Below are 17,500 nucleotides of genomic sequence, written 5' to 3'. Positions count from 1 at the left end.
GATTACAGCCTTGCCTGGACGCTAAACGCTGTTGGGCGTAATGGCTTCATGCACCAAGGCGAACGTCTGAAAGTCCTGCTAGTTGAGATGTGTCCTTCTCTACGTGAATCAACATCCTGTGGTGAAGCCTGCTGCTCTACCCACCAACATGGTCCCTGTGGTGATACCTGCTGCTCTACCCATCAACATGGTCCCTGTGGTGAAGCCTGCTGCTCTACCCACCAACATGGTCCCTATGGTGATACCTGCCGCTCTACCCATCAACATGGTCCCTGTGGTGAAGCCTGCTGCTCTACCCACCAACATGGTCCCTGTGGTGAAGCCTGCTGCTCTACCCACCAACATGGTCCCTGTGGTGAAGCCTGCTGCTCTACCCATCAACATGGTCCCTGTGGTGAAGCCTGCTGCTCTACCCACCAACATGGTCCCTGTGGTGAAGCCTGCTGCTCTACCCATCAACATGGTCCCTGTGGTGAAGCCTGCGGTGAAGAACATGCTTTCACTGCAGCTTTCATGCTTTCACTTTAAACTTTGCACTTTGTGTGTTTTAGGGCAAAGAGCTTTGCTCTGCCAGTAACAGAACAGGACTTATTTTCATCAGAAACATAATCGATAACTGTCACACTTTAATATTGATCCAATATGGTTAACCCTGGTGAACCCCAGTTAACCTTTAGTTCACATTTACATTTACGTCATTTAGCAGACACTCTTATCCAGAGCAATTTACAGTAAGTACAGTGACATTCCCCCCGAGGTAAGTAGGGTGAGGGTCCCAAGGACACAACGTCATTTGGCACAGCCGGGAATCGAACCAGCGACCTTCTGATTACTAGCCCGATTCCCTAACCGCTCAGCCACCTGACTCCCTGTCTGGGTTTCCTTGTCTGGGCAGTGCGGCGGCACGAGGGCACGGGCAGAGAGCTGATAGTGGAGAGGCTAGCTGCTGCTGTTAGTCTGCAGATCCCAGACCAGGGCACACATCAAACATTTCTGTCTCTGTCTCTCTCTCTGTCTTTCTCTCTGTCTCTGTCTCTCTCTCTCTCTCTCTCTCTCTCTCTCTCTCTGTCTGTCTCTTTTTCTCTCTCTGTCTCTCTCTCTCTCTCTCTCTCTCTCTGTCTCTCTCTCTCTCTGTCTCTCTCTCTGTCTCTCTCTCTCTCTGTCTCTCTCTCTCTGTCTCTCTCTCTCTCTCTCTCTCTGTCTCTCTGTCTCTCTCATATATCGCCCACCACCAGCCACCCTGTAAACAGCAGCCCTTGCTCTGTGACATAATCCAGATTCTGGATTCTGAGAACTTTATAAGTAGTGCTTCTTCCTCCACACCAGGTTCTCGTCCTCAGCAGAAAAAGTCCGGACGAGGAAGTGGTATTAATCCACTTATCGGAGGGAAGCACATGCGGATAATCCCGCACGCTCAAAGTGGCTCCTGTTACTCGCACAAGAGTTGCAACTGCAAACGGCAGGCCTTTTATATTTAGTTATTAGTATCGAGTGGAGGGGCGCGAGAACGTACAGTGTTTGATGTGCAATGATGACTGAATCAGGTGGAACGTGGTGTGTGTGTGTGTGTGTGTGTGTGTGTGTGTGTGTGTGTGTGTGTGTGTGTGTGTGTGTGTGTGTGTGTGTGTGTGTGTGTGTGTGTGTGTGTGTGTGTGTGTGTGTGTGTGTGTGTGTGTGTGTGTGTGTGTGTGTGGTCTCACTGTGACCTGTAGTGTCATTGCAGCAGGATGGTGTTTGTGTGACCCCTCTGCCTCCTGGTCTGACTCAGCCTCTCCTGCAGAACCCTTCAGTATGCAAGCCTGGTTGCTTCTCTTCACTGCTTACATTCAGCACTTATCAAGTCACTATTCGTTCCTCTCCATCTCCAAGCTTCTCTTCCTCTCTCCGTCCCTCCCTCCCTCCCCCCATCCTCCCTCCTCAGGGCTTTAGGAGGGGAGGAATTACAGCTGTATTTGAGGAGAGCAGCTCGCTTCTTAATCCATCAAATATATATTAGAGAGTTCCCCTCATGCGCCCAGCCTGTTAGTCTGCATCAGGCTCCACCGCCATCCACCCTGTGGCTCAACCACGCTCGCGCTCGCCTCGCACACACACCACAGGCCTGGAAACATGGTGTGACCACGCAATCACACACACACACACACACACACACACACACACTGTCATGCAGAAAAACATGCTCACACACATTCTCTCACTGTCCTCCACTCCATCATCAGATCTGGGATCGTCTACAAATGCCTGTCTCTATCTGGAGATCTGGGATCATCCACAAACGCCTGTCTCTATCTGGAGATCTGGGATCGTCTACAAATGCCTGCCTCTATCTGGAGATCTGGGATCGTCTACAAATGCCTGCCTCTATCTGGAGATCTGGGATCGTCTACAAATGCCTGTCTCTATCTGGAGATCTGGGATCATCCACAAACGCCTGTCTCTATCTGGAGATCTGGGATCGTCTACAAATGCTTGCCTCTATCTGGAGATCTGGGATCGTCTACAAATGCCTGTCTCTATCTGGAGATCTGGGATCATCCACAAACGCCTGTCTCTATCTGGAGATCTGGGATCGTCTACAAATGCTTGCCTCTATCTGGAGATCTGGGATCGTCTACAAATGCCTGCCTCTATCTGGAGATCTGGGATTGACTACAAATGCCTGCGTCTATCTGGAGATCTGATGGATGCTCTGTCAGGGGAAGCTGCCAGATTCGCTAATCTGACGTAGCTTCGTCAAACCTTTTAATCTGTCATCTCTTTCACTAATGGGGTTTGACTGCCCCTGTTCCCCACCCTGCTTTGGAATGGAGATTTACCTTCTCAGATTGTTGTTGGGTTCCCACCCCGCTCCTTCTCGTTGCCCATCTAAGCTTGTTCCCTGTCCCCAGCCATGCACAGTTATAACCAGTGCTAGCATTCGGAGAAACTAGGCAACAAAAATGACTCAAATAACCCCCTTCCATTCCTCTTTATCTGGTGATATGGTGTTCTGCTGGAGCGAAACGAGTGTCTCTCAGCACAGTGAACAGAGGGCTTCAAGACTCCTTCCTGTTTCTAAAGCAATGGAAGGATTCAGCCATTTGTATTTGGTCTACATGTATGGCGTGGCACGTGTGTGTGGCGCGCGTGTGTGTCGTGTGTGCGTGTGCGTGTGTGTGTGGCGTGTGTGTGGCGTGTGTGTGGCGTGTGTGTGCGTGTGCGTGTGTGTGTGTGTGTGAGTGTGTGTGAGAGAGGGAGGAGGCGAAGGCAGAGCTGAATGCAGTGACTCTACTCTCGGGGAGCTTGGTCGAGGACAGGTGTCTGTTCTGCCCTCCCTCGTCCTTGTCATGCGATGGCCCGCGGTTCCCATGGCGTCCCTGACATATGGCGGGTTGCTCCATCTCCATCCCATAATAGGCTTGTCTAGTCTTTGTTTGGTCTGGTCTAATGTGAATAAAAAGGTGGGGTGGGGGGTAGGATTATTATCAGTTTGTTTTGCTGCCTGCTAATTGTACTGCCCAATCAAATGGACTGTGAGGTAGACACACACACACACACACACACACACACATACCTCTTCTGGGACTATCTACAGTCCACACTGACATGATTCAAACTGACTGGGTGACCTTGAAACTAGTGTGTACCCTTTTGCACACACACACAGACACAGACACACACGTTGACACACACACAGACACAGGCTGTCAATTGCGAATAACTCCTGTCACAAATCCGGACGTATGAATCGATGCCTAAAACCGAGTGCGTTGTGACATCATTAACTGGAACCCTCCGTATCCAGGTCAACGTGATGGTGGACTACATCCGAGCCGCTACCACGGCAACAGAGACCGGTACCGTCCCCGCCTTCCCAGAACGCACCTGTGCCACCGTCACCATCGGAGGAATGTGAGTCACCCAGTCCTCCTGTTGTAACCCTCATAACCCCCTGCTCTGTCTGTCTGTCTGTCTGTCTGTCTATCTGTGTCTGTCTGTCTGTCTGTCTCTCTCACTGTCTGTCTCTCTCTCTCTCTGTGTACTGGTACTACTAGACTACTACTCCTGAATCAAGGCCTTTGTTGAGCCGGATTAGGTGTGAAATGGTTATTGGAAACCAAAAAGAAAACGAAAAACTGCTTCAATTTCAGAGGACAGGCAGAGAGAGAGGGGTGAGGGGAGAGTTGAAGGAGGAGAGAAATGGGGGGGGGGGAGGGGAAGGAGGACAGAGAGGGTGGAGAGGGGAAGGAGGAGAGAGAGGGGGGAGAGGGTCACACAGTAGGGAAGCTAACTACCGCTTGTGCCAACAAGGCTTTGCCCTACATGGAAGATTCTAGTTATGGAGTCCTGTTGGAGAGAGCATGGGGATGGGGTTGTTCTCCAGCAGTTCTATTGTCTTCTAGAATGTCTGTTTCAGTCCCATGTCATCCAAGGATTTGGTAAATCAGATAAAGATAAAAGATACAGCTGTTGTTCGTGGCATTTATTTGAAATACTAATCTGACTGCACGTTGATGGTCCAAGCACGCTTCCATAAGCATCCACTGGCATTGGCAGCAATGCAAATTGTGTCAGCAGTTGAAACTTATTTTACAGGGAGATTTGAGGATGCTGCGATATTAAGAAATGTCAAACATCATTCAAACACCACGGCGGCTGTCAAGGTGACACGCTGAATGAGTCTGAGTAAAGAGAATGTCAGGAAAACAGACGAGGACAGGACTGAGGAAGTTTGAACTGAACATCCTCTCATCTCTCCCTCAACAGGCTGTTTTAGTGGATGTGTTCTGCTCTGAGAGACAGGCTGTGTTAGTGGATGTGCTCTTAGAGACAGGCTGTGTTAGTGGATGTGTTCTGCTCTTAGAGACAGGCTATGTTAGTGAATGTGCTCTTAGAGACAGGCTGTGTTAGTGAATGTGCTCTTAGAGACAGGCTGTGTTAGTGGATGTGCTCTGAGAGACAGGCTGTGTTAGTGGATGTGCTCTGAGAGACAGGCTGTGTTAGTGGATGTGCTCTGAGAGACAGGCTGTGTTAGTGGATGTGCTCTGCTCTGAGAGACAGGCTGTGTTAGTGGATGTGCTCTGCTCTGAGAGACAGGCTGTGTTAGTGGATGTGTTCTGCTCTTAGAGACAGGCTGTGTTAGTGGATGTGCTCTTAGAGACAGGCTGTGTTAGTGGATGTGCTCTTAGAGACAGGCTGTGTTAGTGGATGTGTTCTGCTCTTAGAGACAGGCTGTGTTAGTGGATGTGTTCTGCTCTTAGAGACAGGCTGTGTTAGTGGATGTGCTCTTAGAGACAGGCTGTGTTAGTGGATGTGCTCTTAGAGACAGGCTGTGTTAGTGGATGTGCTCTTAGAGACAGGCTGTGTTAGTGGATGTGCTCTTAGAGACAGGCTGTGTTAGTGGAGGTCTCTCTTCCTTGATCTCCCCCGGTTAGATTATTGATGTGTTGCAGCCTTAGGGCTCAGGTTCTATACCTCTGTTAGTCAGCAAAGGGTTTAATGTGTTTTCTCTCCCCTCCCCTCCCCTTGTGCACACACACACACACACACACACAGTAACATAGCAGAGGCGTTGGTGAGTAAAGGTCTGGCTACAGTCATCAGATACAGACAGGACGACGACCAGCGATCCTCCCACTACGATGAACTCCTGGCAGCAGAGGCAAGGTGAGGGGAAATCACACATGCGCACACACACACACACACAGATGCACACACGCACACAGATGCACACACACGCACACACACACAGATGCGCACACACACACACACACACACACACAGATGCACACGCACACAGATGCACACACACGCACACACACACAGATGCACACACACACACAGATGCACACACACACACAGTGTGGCTGGCTGTGTTTGGATTATTTCCCAGAGCACAGGTCAGGATGCATCCTCTCTTCACCACACCTATCGCTCCAAGTTATGGCCTAGCCCCACAGACTCACTTTCCAGAGGAAATATCACCCCCATCCGCGCGCACACACACACACACACACAGCACACACGGTGTGTGTACACACACACATTCAGTGCTAAATCAGACCTTCTCTTTACACTCACCCTATGAATATAATTAAATGGATGTGCAGCATCAAGATTTACTATGGCCTTCATTACACTGCTAAAGATTGAGATCTACCGTGTTAGGAATAGATGGCTCCTCACACCCCCCAAGTGTCTCTGTTCATCCTCGCTACCTCTCTCTCTCTCCCTCTCTCGCTCTCCTTCTCCTCCTTTCTCTTTTTCTGCCTCTGTCTGTCGCGGCTCTTCATCCCTCTCTCATCCATCCATCCCTCCTCTCTCCTCCCTTCCTCCTGTCCTCCCTCTATACTTCATTATTCCTGGTTCCAAACGCCTCTTACCATTTTAGTGCTTCAAACCATTCCTCCATCTCTTTCTCTCTCTGTCTCTCTCTTCCTGTTGCTCTCTCTCTCTCTGTCTGTCTGTCTCTCTCTCTCTGTTTCTCTCTCTCATTGTCTCTCTTATCCTCCTTTCTTTCAGTGTATCAGTTATGTTCCCCTGGTCTTCCCTCGTGCTGTGTGTGTATGTGTCCCCTCCTGTCCCAGGATCAGTGTCCCTGTTAGGTGTCCCCTCCTGTCCCAGGATCAGTCTCCCTGTTAGGTGTCCCCTCCTGTCCCAGGATCAGTCTCCCTGTTAGGTGTCCCCTCCTGTCCCAGGATCAGTCTCCCTGTTAGGTGTCCCCTCCTGTCCCAGGATCAGTCTCCCTGTTAGGTGTCCCCTCCTGTCCCAGGATCAGTCTCCCTGTTAGGTGTCCCCTCCTGTCCCAGGATCAGTCTCCCTGTTAGGTGTCCCCTCCTGTCCCAGGATCAGTCTCCCTGTTAGGTGTCCCCTCCTGTCCCAGGATCAGTCTCCCTGTTAGGTGTCCCCTCCTGTCCCAGGATCAGTCTCCCTGTTAGGTGTCCCCTCCTGTCCCAGGATCAGTCTCCCTGTTAGGTGTCCCCTCCTGTCCCAGGATCAGTCTCCCTGTTAGGTGTCCCCTCCTGTCCCAGGATCAGTCTCCCTGTTAGGTGTCCCCTCCTGTCCCAGGATCAGTCTCCCTGTTAGGTGTCCCCTCCTGTCCCAGGATCAGTCTCCCTGTTAGGTGTCCCCTCCTGTCCCAGGATCAGTCTCCCTGTTAGGTGTCCCCTCCTGTCCCAGGATCAGTCTCCCTGTTAGGTGTCCCCTCCTGTCCCAGGATCAGTCTCCCTGTTAGGTGTCCCCTCCTGAACGCTCTCTGGAAGGGGAACTGTCCACTCGGTTCTTTTGATTTTTAGCTGCCATCACATTGATCCACCCCACACACACACACACACACACACACACACACACCACTGGCTGTAATGGCTGCTCCCTCCTAACTCTACCTCCTCCCTGATTGATCACAGGGCCATCAAGAATGGCAAGGGGCTGCACAGCAAGAAGGAGGTTCCGATCCACAGAGTAGCTGACATATCTGGGGTGAGTGTGTTTTCTGATTGTGTGTACTGTGTCCAGGCAGGCGTCTCCATGCCCTGGCATGGCATGATCCCGGTACACACACCGCATCCATCACAAGAGGGACGCAAGTTGCATGAAACACCAGAATCTAAGCAAAGCCTAGGAGACACACACACACACACCCAAACAAGTTCTTTGATTCACAACCTAGGAGATGTTCTCATAAGAAAAAAAGAAAGCTAATGTTTACAGTAAGATAAGTGAGCAATGATCAACACTTGGTAAATATTACATTGCATTGATTAAGTACACAGACTCCCCCTGAACACTGCCTGTGATTGGTTCAGATGTTCTTTATTAGGCTCTGAAACTCTTCAGCAGTGTTCATCTCTGGCTCTCAGTCTCTGCAACAGTAACCATGCAACAGTAACCATGGGTATTTCAGAAAGTTCATGCTGTCGAGGATCAGGACATCTCTGTCTCAAGCATGTCCAGCTTGGCTCTGAAAGAGGCCGTGCTGCCTGACCTTGGTATTGATGACATCATAATGAGATACTCTGGGGTGAACTCCAGAACCAAGCTTCTAGAATCCTCCTCATGCGCTAGCTGGTGAACATCCCCCCCCCAGTAAGAACATTTCGACGACGGCCGTAGACGGCCTCACAGGTGTTCCACATGCCGTGATTGTTTGGTGCGCTGGTCATCTCCATGATCCTGGAGTTAGCCATGAGTGCTAAGAGGTCGGAGGTAGAAAGTACAACTGGCATTCTCCGTCGTGTGTTTGGTGAGGAGAAGGCGTCTGACGTTCGGGACACCATAGATGAGTACATGAAGCGTTACCAGATGCATCTACGGAGCGACCAGATGCTGGTGGCAGATACGCTCCGCCTGGAACAGCAGCTCAGCAGCTGTTTGACCAGTCTCAGGAACTCCATGTTGGTGGACGGCCAGATGAGCTCTCGGGCGTTGAAGCTGTGGGTGAACGGTGCAGCCTTCCATACACAGATGCTGATACACTACGCTCGCATCAGGTCCACGGGCTCCCCACGCAACGGCTTCAACCTGGACAGACACACAACGACCATATCCACTGTCATCAATTTATATCTGAGTGACCTACGTGACCTGCTGGAGAAATATAAGACCTATAAGACGTCAACCACGGTTGTAAAACGTTTATCTGTATATTCTCCTATGTTCTGTCACACTGAGGATATGGAAACAGACAGGGCCAGTTCATGGACGGGCTCCTTTGACGCTGGCTTCTGCTGGAAATTTTTGGATGCATATATCAACTACATTTTCAACAGTGAAAAAATCACTGGACTGGAGAAGTATTTTATTGACCTGCATAAAAACCTAAACAATATTACACACCAGCGGTTATTCTTTACTTTAACGCAACTGTCAGGTATTAGGCACTTATTGTCAAGTATTACCATGTAAATTCATTTTCAGATGTTATTACAGAGTAATATGTTGTAGTGTTATTTTGAATAAAGAGTAATATGTTGTAGTGTTATTTTGAATAAAGAGTAATGTGTTGTAGTGTTATTTTGAGTTTTTTTTTTACTCAATCACCTCCAGACCCGTTTGAACTCATATCCATGTCCATAATTTTCAAATATTTTGTGAAACGCTACATTTCTCATTTGGTGTTATTGCAACCTTCTACAATGCGAGTAAATCACTCGCATATGCGACCAAATTTCACGCCGGGCGACAAAAAATGATCTTTAATCAGCCAATGGATAGTAAATTGTTCAATTTCCCTGAAATAACAATTTACTGTGAAAGCTTGTGACTGAGTTAGATCAGATGGTTTAGAGCAGATTTCACTTGACGTCACTTGACAACAGACGTACAATTAGTTATTTTGCTGCTGCTCAACAACTAAAAAGGAGATTGCCAAAGTAACGGAAAATCGCTAGATTTGACGCTCGTCGCTACATTTTTTTTGCTAGGGAAGGTAAAACGCTACACTGCCTCTGTCGCTTTCTCGCACAAAAAGATCGACTTCATTTTACGGCACTCGTCACAAAGAGATGGATGCAAACAAGCTACAATTCCAGTCTGAGCAGAAAACGCATAATACTTTTTTTTGTAATCAATACAATTTAAGATTACTCTTCCTTGTTCAGATTATTGTTGCTCTGCTAATCAGCTCTGCCAACTGTGAAAGAGCCTTCAGTACCCAAAATACAATACAATCAGATGTCCGCAGCAGTCAACAGAAGGCCCGGAGATTCAGCAGTAGGCCAAAGAACCATTGTCAGCTCTAGAAATGGCTGAAGTCAAGTAGCAAGAGAAAGCCCTTTGCTAAAAAATGGTAGATTACATTCATATGCAACATAAAGAATAATTCAGACAGATAATGTACTTGCATTGTTCATGCATTTCATGTCAAAAGTCTGGCGAGTAAAATAAGAAATGTACTAGCCAATGGCGACTCAAGCTTCATTGTGTCCGTAGAGAGTTGACTTGTATCTTCACATTTCTAGAGAACAAACACACAACTGACGTTATTGTATTCTAGATGAAGGTTAAACAGATTAAAATCATACCACATGCATTTGTGGCTTCTTGATTAAAGGTAAGGGTAAAGTCATATTGCTACCTAAAATAAATATCCTGCATTTGTATAAACCCCGACTGAGTAACTTGGGGGTCATGTACAGGTCAGGTGGAAGATCTGTAGGGTGAGCGAAGGCATGAATCCATCGCACGTGTGGTTGTGACTGTCCTCTCCCTCGCTCTGCAGGACACTCAGAAGGCCAAGCAGTTCCTGCCCTTCCTGCAGCGTGCCGGACGCTCGGAGGCCGTGGTGGAGTACGTGTTCAGCGGCTCCCGCCTCAAACTCTACATGCCCAAAGAGACCTGCCTCATCACCTTCCTCCTGGCAGGTGAGGGACCCCAGGACCGCCCTCCTCCTCACACACAGCACTGCTGTCCCCTCCGAGTCCAGCCCTCCTCCTCACACACAGCACTGCTGTCCCCTCAGAGTCCAGCCCTCCTCCTCACACACAGCACTGCTGTCCCCTCAGAGTCCAGCCCTCCTCCTCACACACAGCACTGCTGTCCCCTCAGAGTCCAGCCCTCCTCCTCACACACAGCACTGCTGTCCCCTCAGAGTCCAGCCCTCCTCCTCACACACAGCACTGCTGTCCCCTCAGAGTCCAGCCCTCCTCCTCACACACAGCACTGCTGTCCCCTCAGAGTCCAGCCCTCCTCCTCACACACAGCACTGCTGTCCCCTCAGAGTCCAGCCCTCCTCCTCACACACAGCACTCAAAAAACACCTGCGATATTGTGTGTGTGTGTGTGCGTGTTGATATTGGAAATGTGTGTGTGTGTGTGTGTGGTGTGCATGGATGGTTTGACGGGGACATGGGCCCATGTCACCAGGGGCTAGCCTCCAGCAGCAGCCTCTGGCTTCAGAGCTCAACATCTGCGACCTTTGACCTCAGACTCGCGTCAGTCACCACGGGAAACCCTAGAAACACTGCCAACGTTCTATCCTGAGCCCCTCTAGCACCACAGGGGTGGCGTGGAACATCTGGGACCTTTGACCTCATACTGGGCGTGAGACGACCCCTCCCTCCTGGATCCCCACCAGGTCACATCAACCTCCCGTGACCCCTGACCCCTGTTCTGTTCTGCCACATCAGCCTTTATTCTTGTTTTCCAAGGAGACCGGGAACGACTTCTCTGTTTGTAGTGGGAGGATCCATTCAGATCTACGGTCAAAAATTCTGTTTTTTTTGGTACTAAAGTATGCACATACAAGGAATTGGGCTTTGGTTAAGGTGTGCTTTCAATGTATTCACACAAGATGGATATGAGTTAGAAATGGCAAGGGCAAGTTGACAGTTGAGGCTAACGTTCATGTCCCCTGGCTGCCAGCCCAACTTCGCCCCGCCCACAAAAAAATTTGGTTGGGAAGTTGGGTCTGGAGGGTCTCGTATTGGGAACAACTATATAAAACCAAGATCTGGGCGGACCAATGAAATTGCCAGTGCGGGCTTTATACAATGATGGACATATGATCAACAGTAACGTAATCAACAACGTCACAAAAGATCCCTTGGGTTGATTTAGTTTTCAACAAACAACATATTACGATGCTCTGATTGGTTGTAGGTCTATCCAATTGAGCGAAGAGGCATTTGTTTTACGAGTTTGGTTGAAACATGCCCCGTAATCACAGCCCAACGGAGAGTTTTCAGACTCATATTCTGACTAGAATTATGAGTATGACAACGTCAGGCTAACGTTCATGGATATAGAGGCCCACAAACTTCAGATTTGACCCTGTTCCTAAAAGGCTACCTCTTTCTAATAATCAACTGGTTGATCAGGTAACTAGTGTTGAATCAGGTCAGATAAGTGTGGTTGGAGCAAAAACCAACAGGCAGGTTTCTCTCCGGGAACAAACAGGGTTGGAGAGCCCCTGCCTTAGACCCTAGCTCAGGTCCCAGTCACTGCTTTAGACCCTAGCTCAGGTCCCAGTCACTGCTTTAGACCCTAGCTCAGGTCCCAGTCACTGCTTTAGACCCTAGCTCAGGTCCCAGTCACTGCTTTAGACCCTAGCTCAGGTCCCAGTCACTGCTTTAGACCCTAGCTCAGGTCCCAGTCACTGCTTTAGACCCTAGCTCAGGTCCCAGTCACTGCTTTAGACCCTAGCTCAGGTCCCAGTCACTGCTTTAGACCCTAGCTCAGGTCCCAGTCACTGCTTTAGACCCTAGCTCAGGTCCCAGTCACTGCTTTAGACCCTAGCTCAGGTCCCAGTCACTGCTTTAGACCCTAGCTCAGGTCCCAGTCACTGCTTTAGACCCTAGCTCAGGTCCCAGTCACTGCTTTAGACCCTAGCTCAGGTCCCAGTCACTGCTTTAGACCCTAGCTCAGGTCCCAGTCACACACGACAGGCTGATCTTACTCCAACCCTGTTTTTTTGCGGAAGGAACAAACATGTTTTTTTTCTGGCAAAGAGAGGCAAGCATGATATATAGATTTTCACAGCCTTGTAAATTGTTCATAGTAGAATTTCCTCTTCCTCTCTGACAGACTGCAGTGATTTGTAAACAGTTTAGATCCCAACCACGTTGAAGGACCTCTCATCCGCTTGAAAGCGGATACAGCTCAATTTCTTCTCACAATAAAATTTGACGTTTTTATCAGTCTGTTTGGCTCAGCTGTTAACCAAGCACAGAGACCACAGCCACTGTATTCATACCCAAAAGGACTTCACCACATCCTCATGAACGCTCGCTTGTGTTTAATTGCGCATGCCTTGCTCTGAGGATGTGGTCGTTGGTTTATCAGGTCTTTTCTCTGATGTACCTCTGATGTTTCCTTGTACATGATGCCTTTAGCTGCTTGTCCAGACCCCGCCAGCCCTTTAGGAAGACTTATAAGCAGTTGACATTCTTGTGGGGCAACTGTACGCACACACACACACACACACACACAGGCTATGCATGAAAATGTCATTGTGCGTGCACTCTGTAGAGTTAAAACGATTTTATTCAATTAGTGAGTTATTACAAAATCCCACTAAGCACATGAAGGCAGTGAGGCCGCCTGATGTGATTGCACTGGCCCCAGACCGGCCTGGCAGAGACTGCACCACCTCTCAGCTGGTCTGGCAGAGACTGCACCACCTCTCAGCTGGTCTGGCAGAGACTGCACCACCTCTCAGCTGGTCTGGCAGAGACTGCACCACCTCTCAGCTGGTCTAGCAGAGACTGCACCACCTCTCAGCTGGTCTGGCAGAGACTGCACCACCTCTCAGCTGGTCTGTCAGAGACTGCACCACCTCTCAGCTGGTCTGGCAGAGACTGCACCACCTCTCAGCTGGTCTGGCAGAGACTGCACCAGCTCTCAGCTGGTCTGGCAGAGACTGCACCACCTCTCAGCTGGTCTGGCAGAGACTGCACCACCTCTCAGCTGGTCTGGCAGAGACTGCACCAGCTCTCAGCTGGTCTGGCAGAGACTGCACCACCTCTCAGCTGGTCTGTCCTGTACATACCAGACCGGTGAACCACAGATTGATCCAGACCATTCCATCCTCCAAATGTCCACACCTCACCACACACACACACACAGCCACTTTCATATCTGCTTTATCTACAACCCCCCCCCCCCCCCCCTTCTGTCTGTCATATTTATCTCCATTATTATTGGCTTATCTCCTCTCCTGGTCTATGTTACATGACAGAAGCAGGATATGGTGGTCTATCTCCATCTCTGCATTGAAACACCTCCAGCCCTCTGCCTCCGCAGCAGCCTGGCCGTGGTCCCTGCTGGGGGCTGGAGGCTGGGGGCTGGAGGCTGGGGGCTGGGCTGCTGTCATATGGAGATATGATCTATTAAACACATGTTGAAGCTGCTGATGGGCTGTGGATTTCATGGTAGGAGGGAGGGAGGGATGTGGAGAGTTGGGAGGAAGGGGAAGGGAGAGTTACGTAATGCTTCCTGGCTCGTCTCAGTTCCAAACACCTCAGACCTCTGTCAATCACACTACCTCTACACGGAGGGGTTTAAGCTGGGCCCGCAGGATTCATGATTGTCCTAGATGTGTGCGTGTGTCTTCAGGAGCAGATGTAGAGCACCAAGCAGGGAGGAGATGAGCTGCATACATTGTACATCACACCTTGGGCACCAACGCTCTTCTGGGATAAGGGTTGTCCGAGGTAATGATCCACCACAGATCTGACTAAGGAGATGGAGGGAGAGAGAGGGGGAAGAGGGAGAGAGTGAGAGGGAGGGGTTAAGGAGGAGTGGGCGGGGTTAAGGAGGAGTGGCAAGGAGAGTCATCTCAACCAGCAGGTTTGTCTCTGTGTGGTGCCTCCCCCCCCTGCCTCCCCCCTGCCTCCCCCCTGCCACCCCTGCTGAGCTCCCCTCCCTCGCCTCCCCCCTCCATGGTTCCTCCCAGGGCCCTGCAGCCAGAAACAGACAGAAGAGGAGTGGGGGAGGATGGAGAGAGAGAAGGGACTGGAATAGAGAGAGAGAGAGAGGATGTAGAGAGAGGATGGAGAGGGAAGATGGTTGAGAGAGAGGATGGAGAGGGAAGATGGTTGAGAGAGAGGATGGAGAGAGAGAGAGAGAGGATGTAGAGAGAGGATGGAGAGGGAAGATGGTTGAGAGAGAGGATGGAGAGAGAGAGAGAGAGGATGGAGAGAGAGAGAGAGGATGGAGAGAAGGAAGAGAGAGTGGAATAGAGGGGGAGGGAGCAGATGTTTGTCTAAAAAAGGAAGAAAAAAACAACTACATTTACCATCCAATTACCATGTTACATGTTTTATATTTATGTTAATGACATGCTTACCAGATTGCATCCTTATACTTTATTCCTGTAAAAGACGTCCGGGTCAATTCAATCCAGTTTTGTCCACCCAACTATTCAGTTGGAAATGGGTTTTACAAATATAAATATTTGCATTCACAGTTTATGGAAATAATGAGCAAGTCACATACAAATGTAGTCAATCATGCGGTTGAATTGAAGCGATATTTGAGTTCACCCCTCCAGTGTAGCTTGACTGCGTGCAAACTGCAACAGCCCTGCTTAGTAGGTTTGCTGATGAGAATGACAATTTTTTCGTCTCACAGGAAGTGTTTAGATTCTAACCTGAACTGGCTTTGCTGTGTGTTGCATCTTTAGTGTGTAGTGGTAGAAAGAGTCTGTGCTCTTGGTAGAGTCTGTGCTCTTGGTAGAGTCTTTGTCGTGGTAGAGTCTGTCGTGGTAGAGTCTGTCGTGGTAGAGTCTGTGTCGTGGTAGAGTCTGTGCTCTTGGTAGAGTCTGTGTCGTGGTAGAGTCTGTGTCGTGGTAGAGTCTGTGTCGTGGTAGAGTCTGTGTCGTGGTAGAGTCTGTGTCGTGGTAGAGTCTGTGTCGTGGTAGAGTCTGTGTCGTGGTAGAGTCTGTGTCGTGGTAGAAAGAGTCTGTGGTAGAAAGAGTCTGTGTTAGGGAGCAGCTTTGAAAGCATTAATGGCATCTGCAAACCCCTCTGTCCATCACAACGTCAACTCTGAAGTGGAGGGATGAGGGGGTGAAGGGATGAGGGGGTGAAGGGATGAGGGGGTGAAGGGATGAGGGGGTGAAGGGATGAGGGGGTGAAGGGATGAGGGGTCCTATGAGAATGGATGGAGGAATAGAGGAGTAGTGGTGAGGCTAGGGAATGGAGAGAATAAAAAAGGAGGAGAGGTAGATAGTACTGTAAAACAGAGGTAGGGAGAGAGAGGGGTACAGAGAGAGAGGGGTACAGAGAGAGAGGGGTACAGAGAGAGAGGGGTACAGAGAGAGAGGGGTACAGAGAGAGGGGTACAGAGAGAGGGGTACAGAGAGAGGGGTACAGAGAGAGGGGTACAGAGAGAGGGGTACAGAGAGAGGGGTACAGAGAGAGAGGGGTACAGAGAGAGAGGGGTACAGAGAGAGAGGGGTACAGAGAGAGAGGGGTACAGAGAGAGGGGTACAGAGAGAGAGGGGTACAGAGAGAGAGGGGTACAGAGAGAGAGGGGTACAGAGAGAGAGGGGTACAGAGAGAGAGGGGTACAGAGAGAGAGGGGTACAGAGAGAGAGGGGTACAGAGAGAGAGGGGTACAGAGAGAGAGGGGTACAGAGAGAGGGGTACAGAGGGACAGAGAGAGAGGGGTACAGAGGGACAGAGAGAGAGGGGGACAGAGGGACAGAGGGGGACAGAGGGGTACAGAGAGAGAGGGGTACAGAGAGAGAGGGGTACAGAGAGAGAGGGGTACAGAGAGAGAGGTGTACAGAGGGACAGAGGGGGACAGAGGGACAGAGAGACAGAGGGGGACAGAGGGACAGAGAGACAGAGGGGGACAGAGGGACAGAGACAGAGGGGGACAGAGAGAGAGGGGTACAGAGAGAGAGGGGGACAGAGGGACAGAGACAGAGGGGGACAGAGGGACAGAGAGACAGAGGGGGACAGAGGGACAGAGACAGAGGGGGACAGAGGGACAGAGACAGAGGGGGACAGAGGGACAGAGAGAGGGGGACAGAGGGACAGAGAGACAGAGGGGGACAGAGGGACAGAGAGAGGGGGACAGAGGGACAGAGAGACAGAGGGGGACAGAGGGACAGAGACAGAGGGGGACAGAGGGACAGAGAGAGAGGGACAGAGAGACAGAGGGGGACAGAGGGACAGAGAGAGGGGGACAGAGAGAGAGGGACAGAGAGACAGAGGGGGACAGAGGGACAGAGAGAGGGGGACAGAGAGAGATTGTTTGTGTTTTCATCTCAGAGGGAGGTTGTCTCTTCCTGCATAAAACATGGAGACGACTGAACCCTGCTCTTCCTGGCAAATATGATTCAGCCACAAGTGATTTGTTGAGCTGTTATTTGGTGCACCTGTGTGTTTGAGAGCGTGTGGAGGATTGGGCAGCAGCAGGAAGGGGCCTGTATTTCATTCTGTGCATCTCTCACCACGATCACAGATTAAAGCATTGCATCTTTCCTGGTGGCGGAGAGAGTGGGGGGGAGAAAGAGCGAGCTGGAGAGTGGGAGGGAGTAAGGGAGGTACAATCAGTTGTGTTGTCCTCAACCCTCCTGCAGATCTCTGTCCTGGAGAGGAGATCCTGCTCTCATTCCTGCTCCGCATCACGGCTTTTCTCCATCTTGTCTGACAGCCATTCTCTCTCTCTCTCTCTCTCTCTCTCTCTCTCTCTCTCTCTCTCTCTCTCTCTCTCTCTCTCTCTCTCCCTCTCTCTCCCTTCCCTCTCTCTCCCTCTCTCTCCCTCTCTCTCTCTCTCTCTCTCTCTCTCTCTCTCTCTCTCTCTCTCTCTCTCTCTCTCTCTCTCTCTCTCTCTCTCTCTCTCTCTCTCTCCCTCTCTCTCTCTCTTCCCTCTCTCTCCCTCTCTCTCTCTTCCCTCTCTCTCTCTTCCCTCTCTCTCTCTCTCTCTCTTCCCTCTCTCTCTCTCTCTCTCTCTCTTCCCTCTTTCCCTCTCCATCTCTGTCCTCTTCCCCTGTGTCTCTACTTCTCTTCCCTCCCTCTCCCCCCATCCAGACTATCTCCCTCCCCATGTCACCCCCCACCCACCCCCTCTG

The 17,500-nt window shown here is 50.3% G+C and overlaps 1 protein-coding gene across 1 annotated transcript in view; it reads left to right on the top strand.

The window, feature by feature from the left end:
• The window catches only part of snd1 (staphylococcal nuclease and tudor domain containing 1), a 145,377-nt gene that overhangs the window by 27,233 nt on the left and 100,644 nt on the right, over positions 1 to 17,500 (top strand). The window contains exons 12-15 of the mRNA XM_084701824.1: positions 3,785 to 3,891; positions 5,536 to 5,646; positions 7,386 to 7,458; positions 10,199 to 10,340. Of these exons, the coding sequence (XP_084557950.1) occupies positions 3,785 to 3,891; positions 5,536 to 5,646; positions 7,386 to 7,458; positions 10,199 to 10,340 (433 nt within the window). The remainder of the gene's footprint in view (positions 1 to 3,784; positions 3,892 to 5,535; positions 5,647 to 7,385; positions 7,459 to 10,198; positions 10,341 to 17,500) is intronic.

The sequence above is a fragment of the Hypomesus nipponensis genome, chromosome 7 (assembly GCF_054491055.1).
Source record: "Hypomesus nipponensis isolate SF chromosome 7, ASM5449105v1, whole genome shotgun sequence".
NCBI classification, from domain to species: Eukaryota; Metazoa; Chordata; class Actinopteri; order Osmeriformes; family Osmeridae; genus Hypomesus; species Hypomesus nipponensis.
This window is presented reverse-complemented; position numbering and strand designations above follow the sequence as displayed.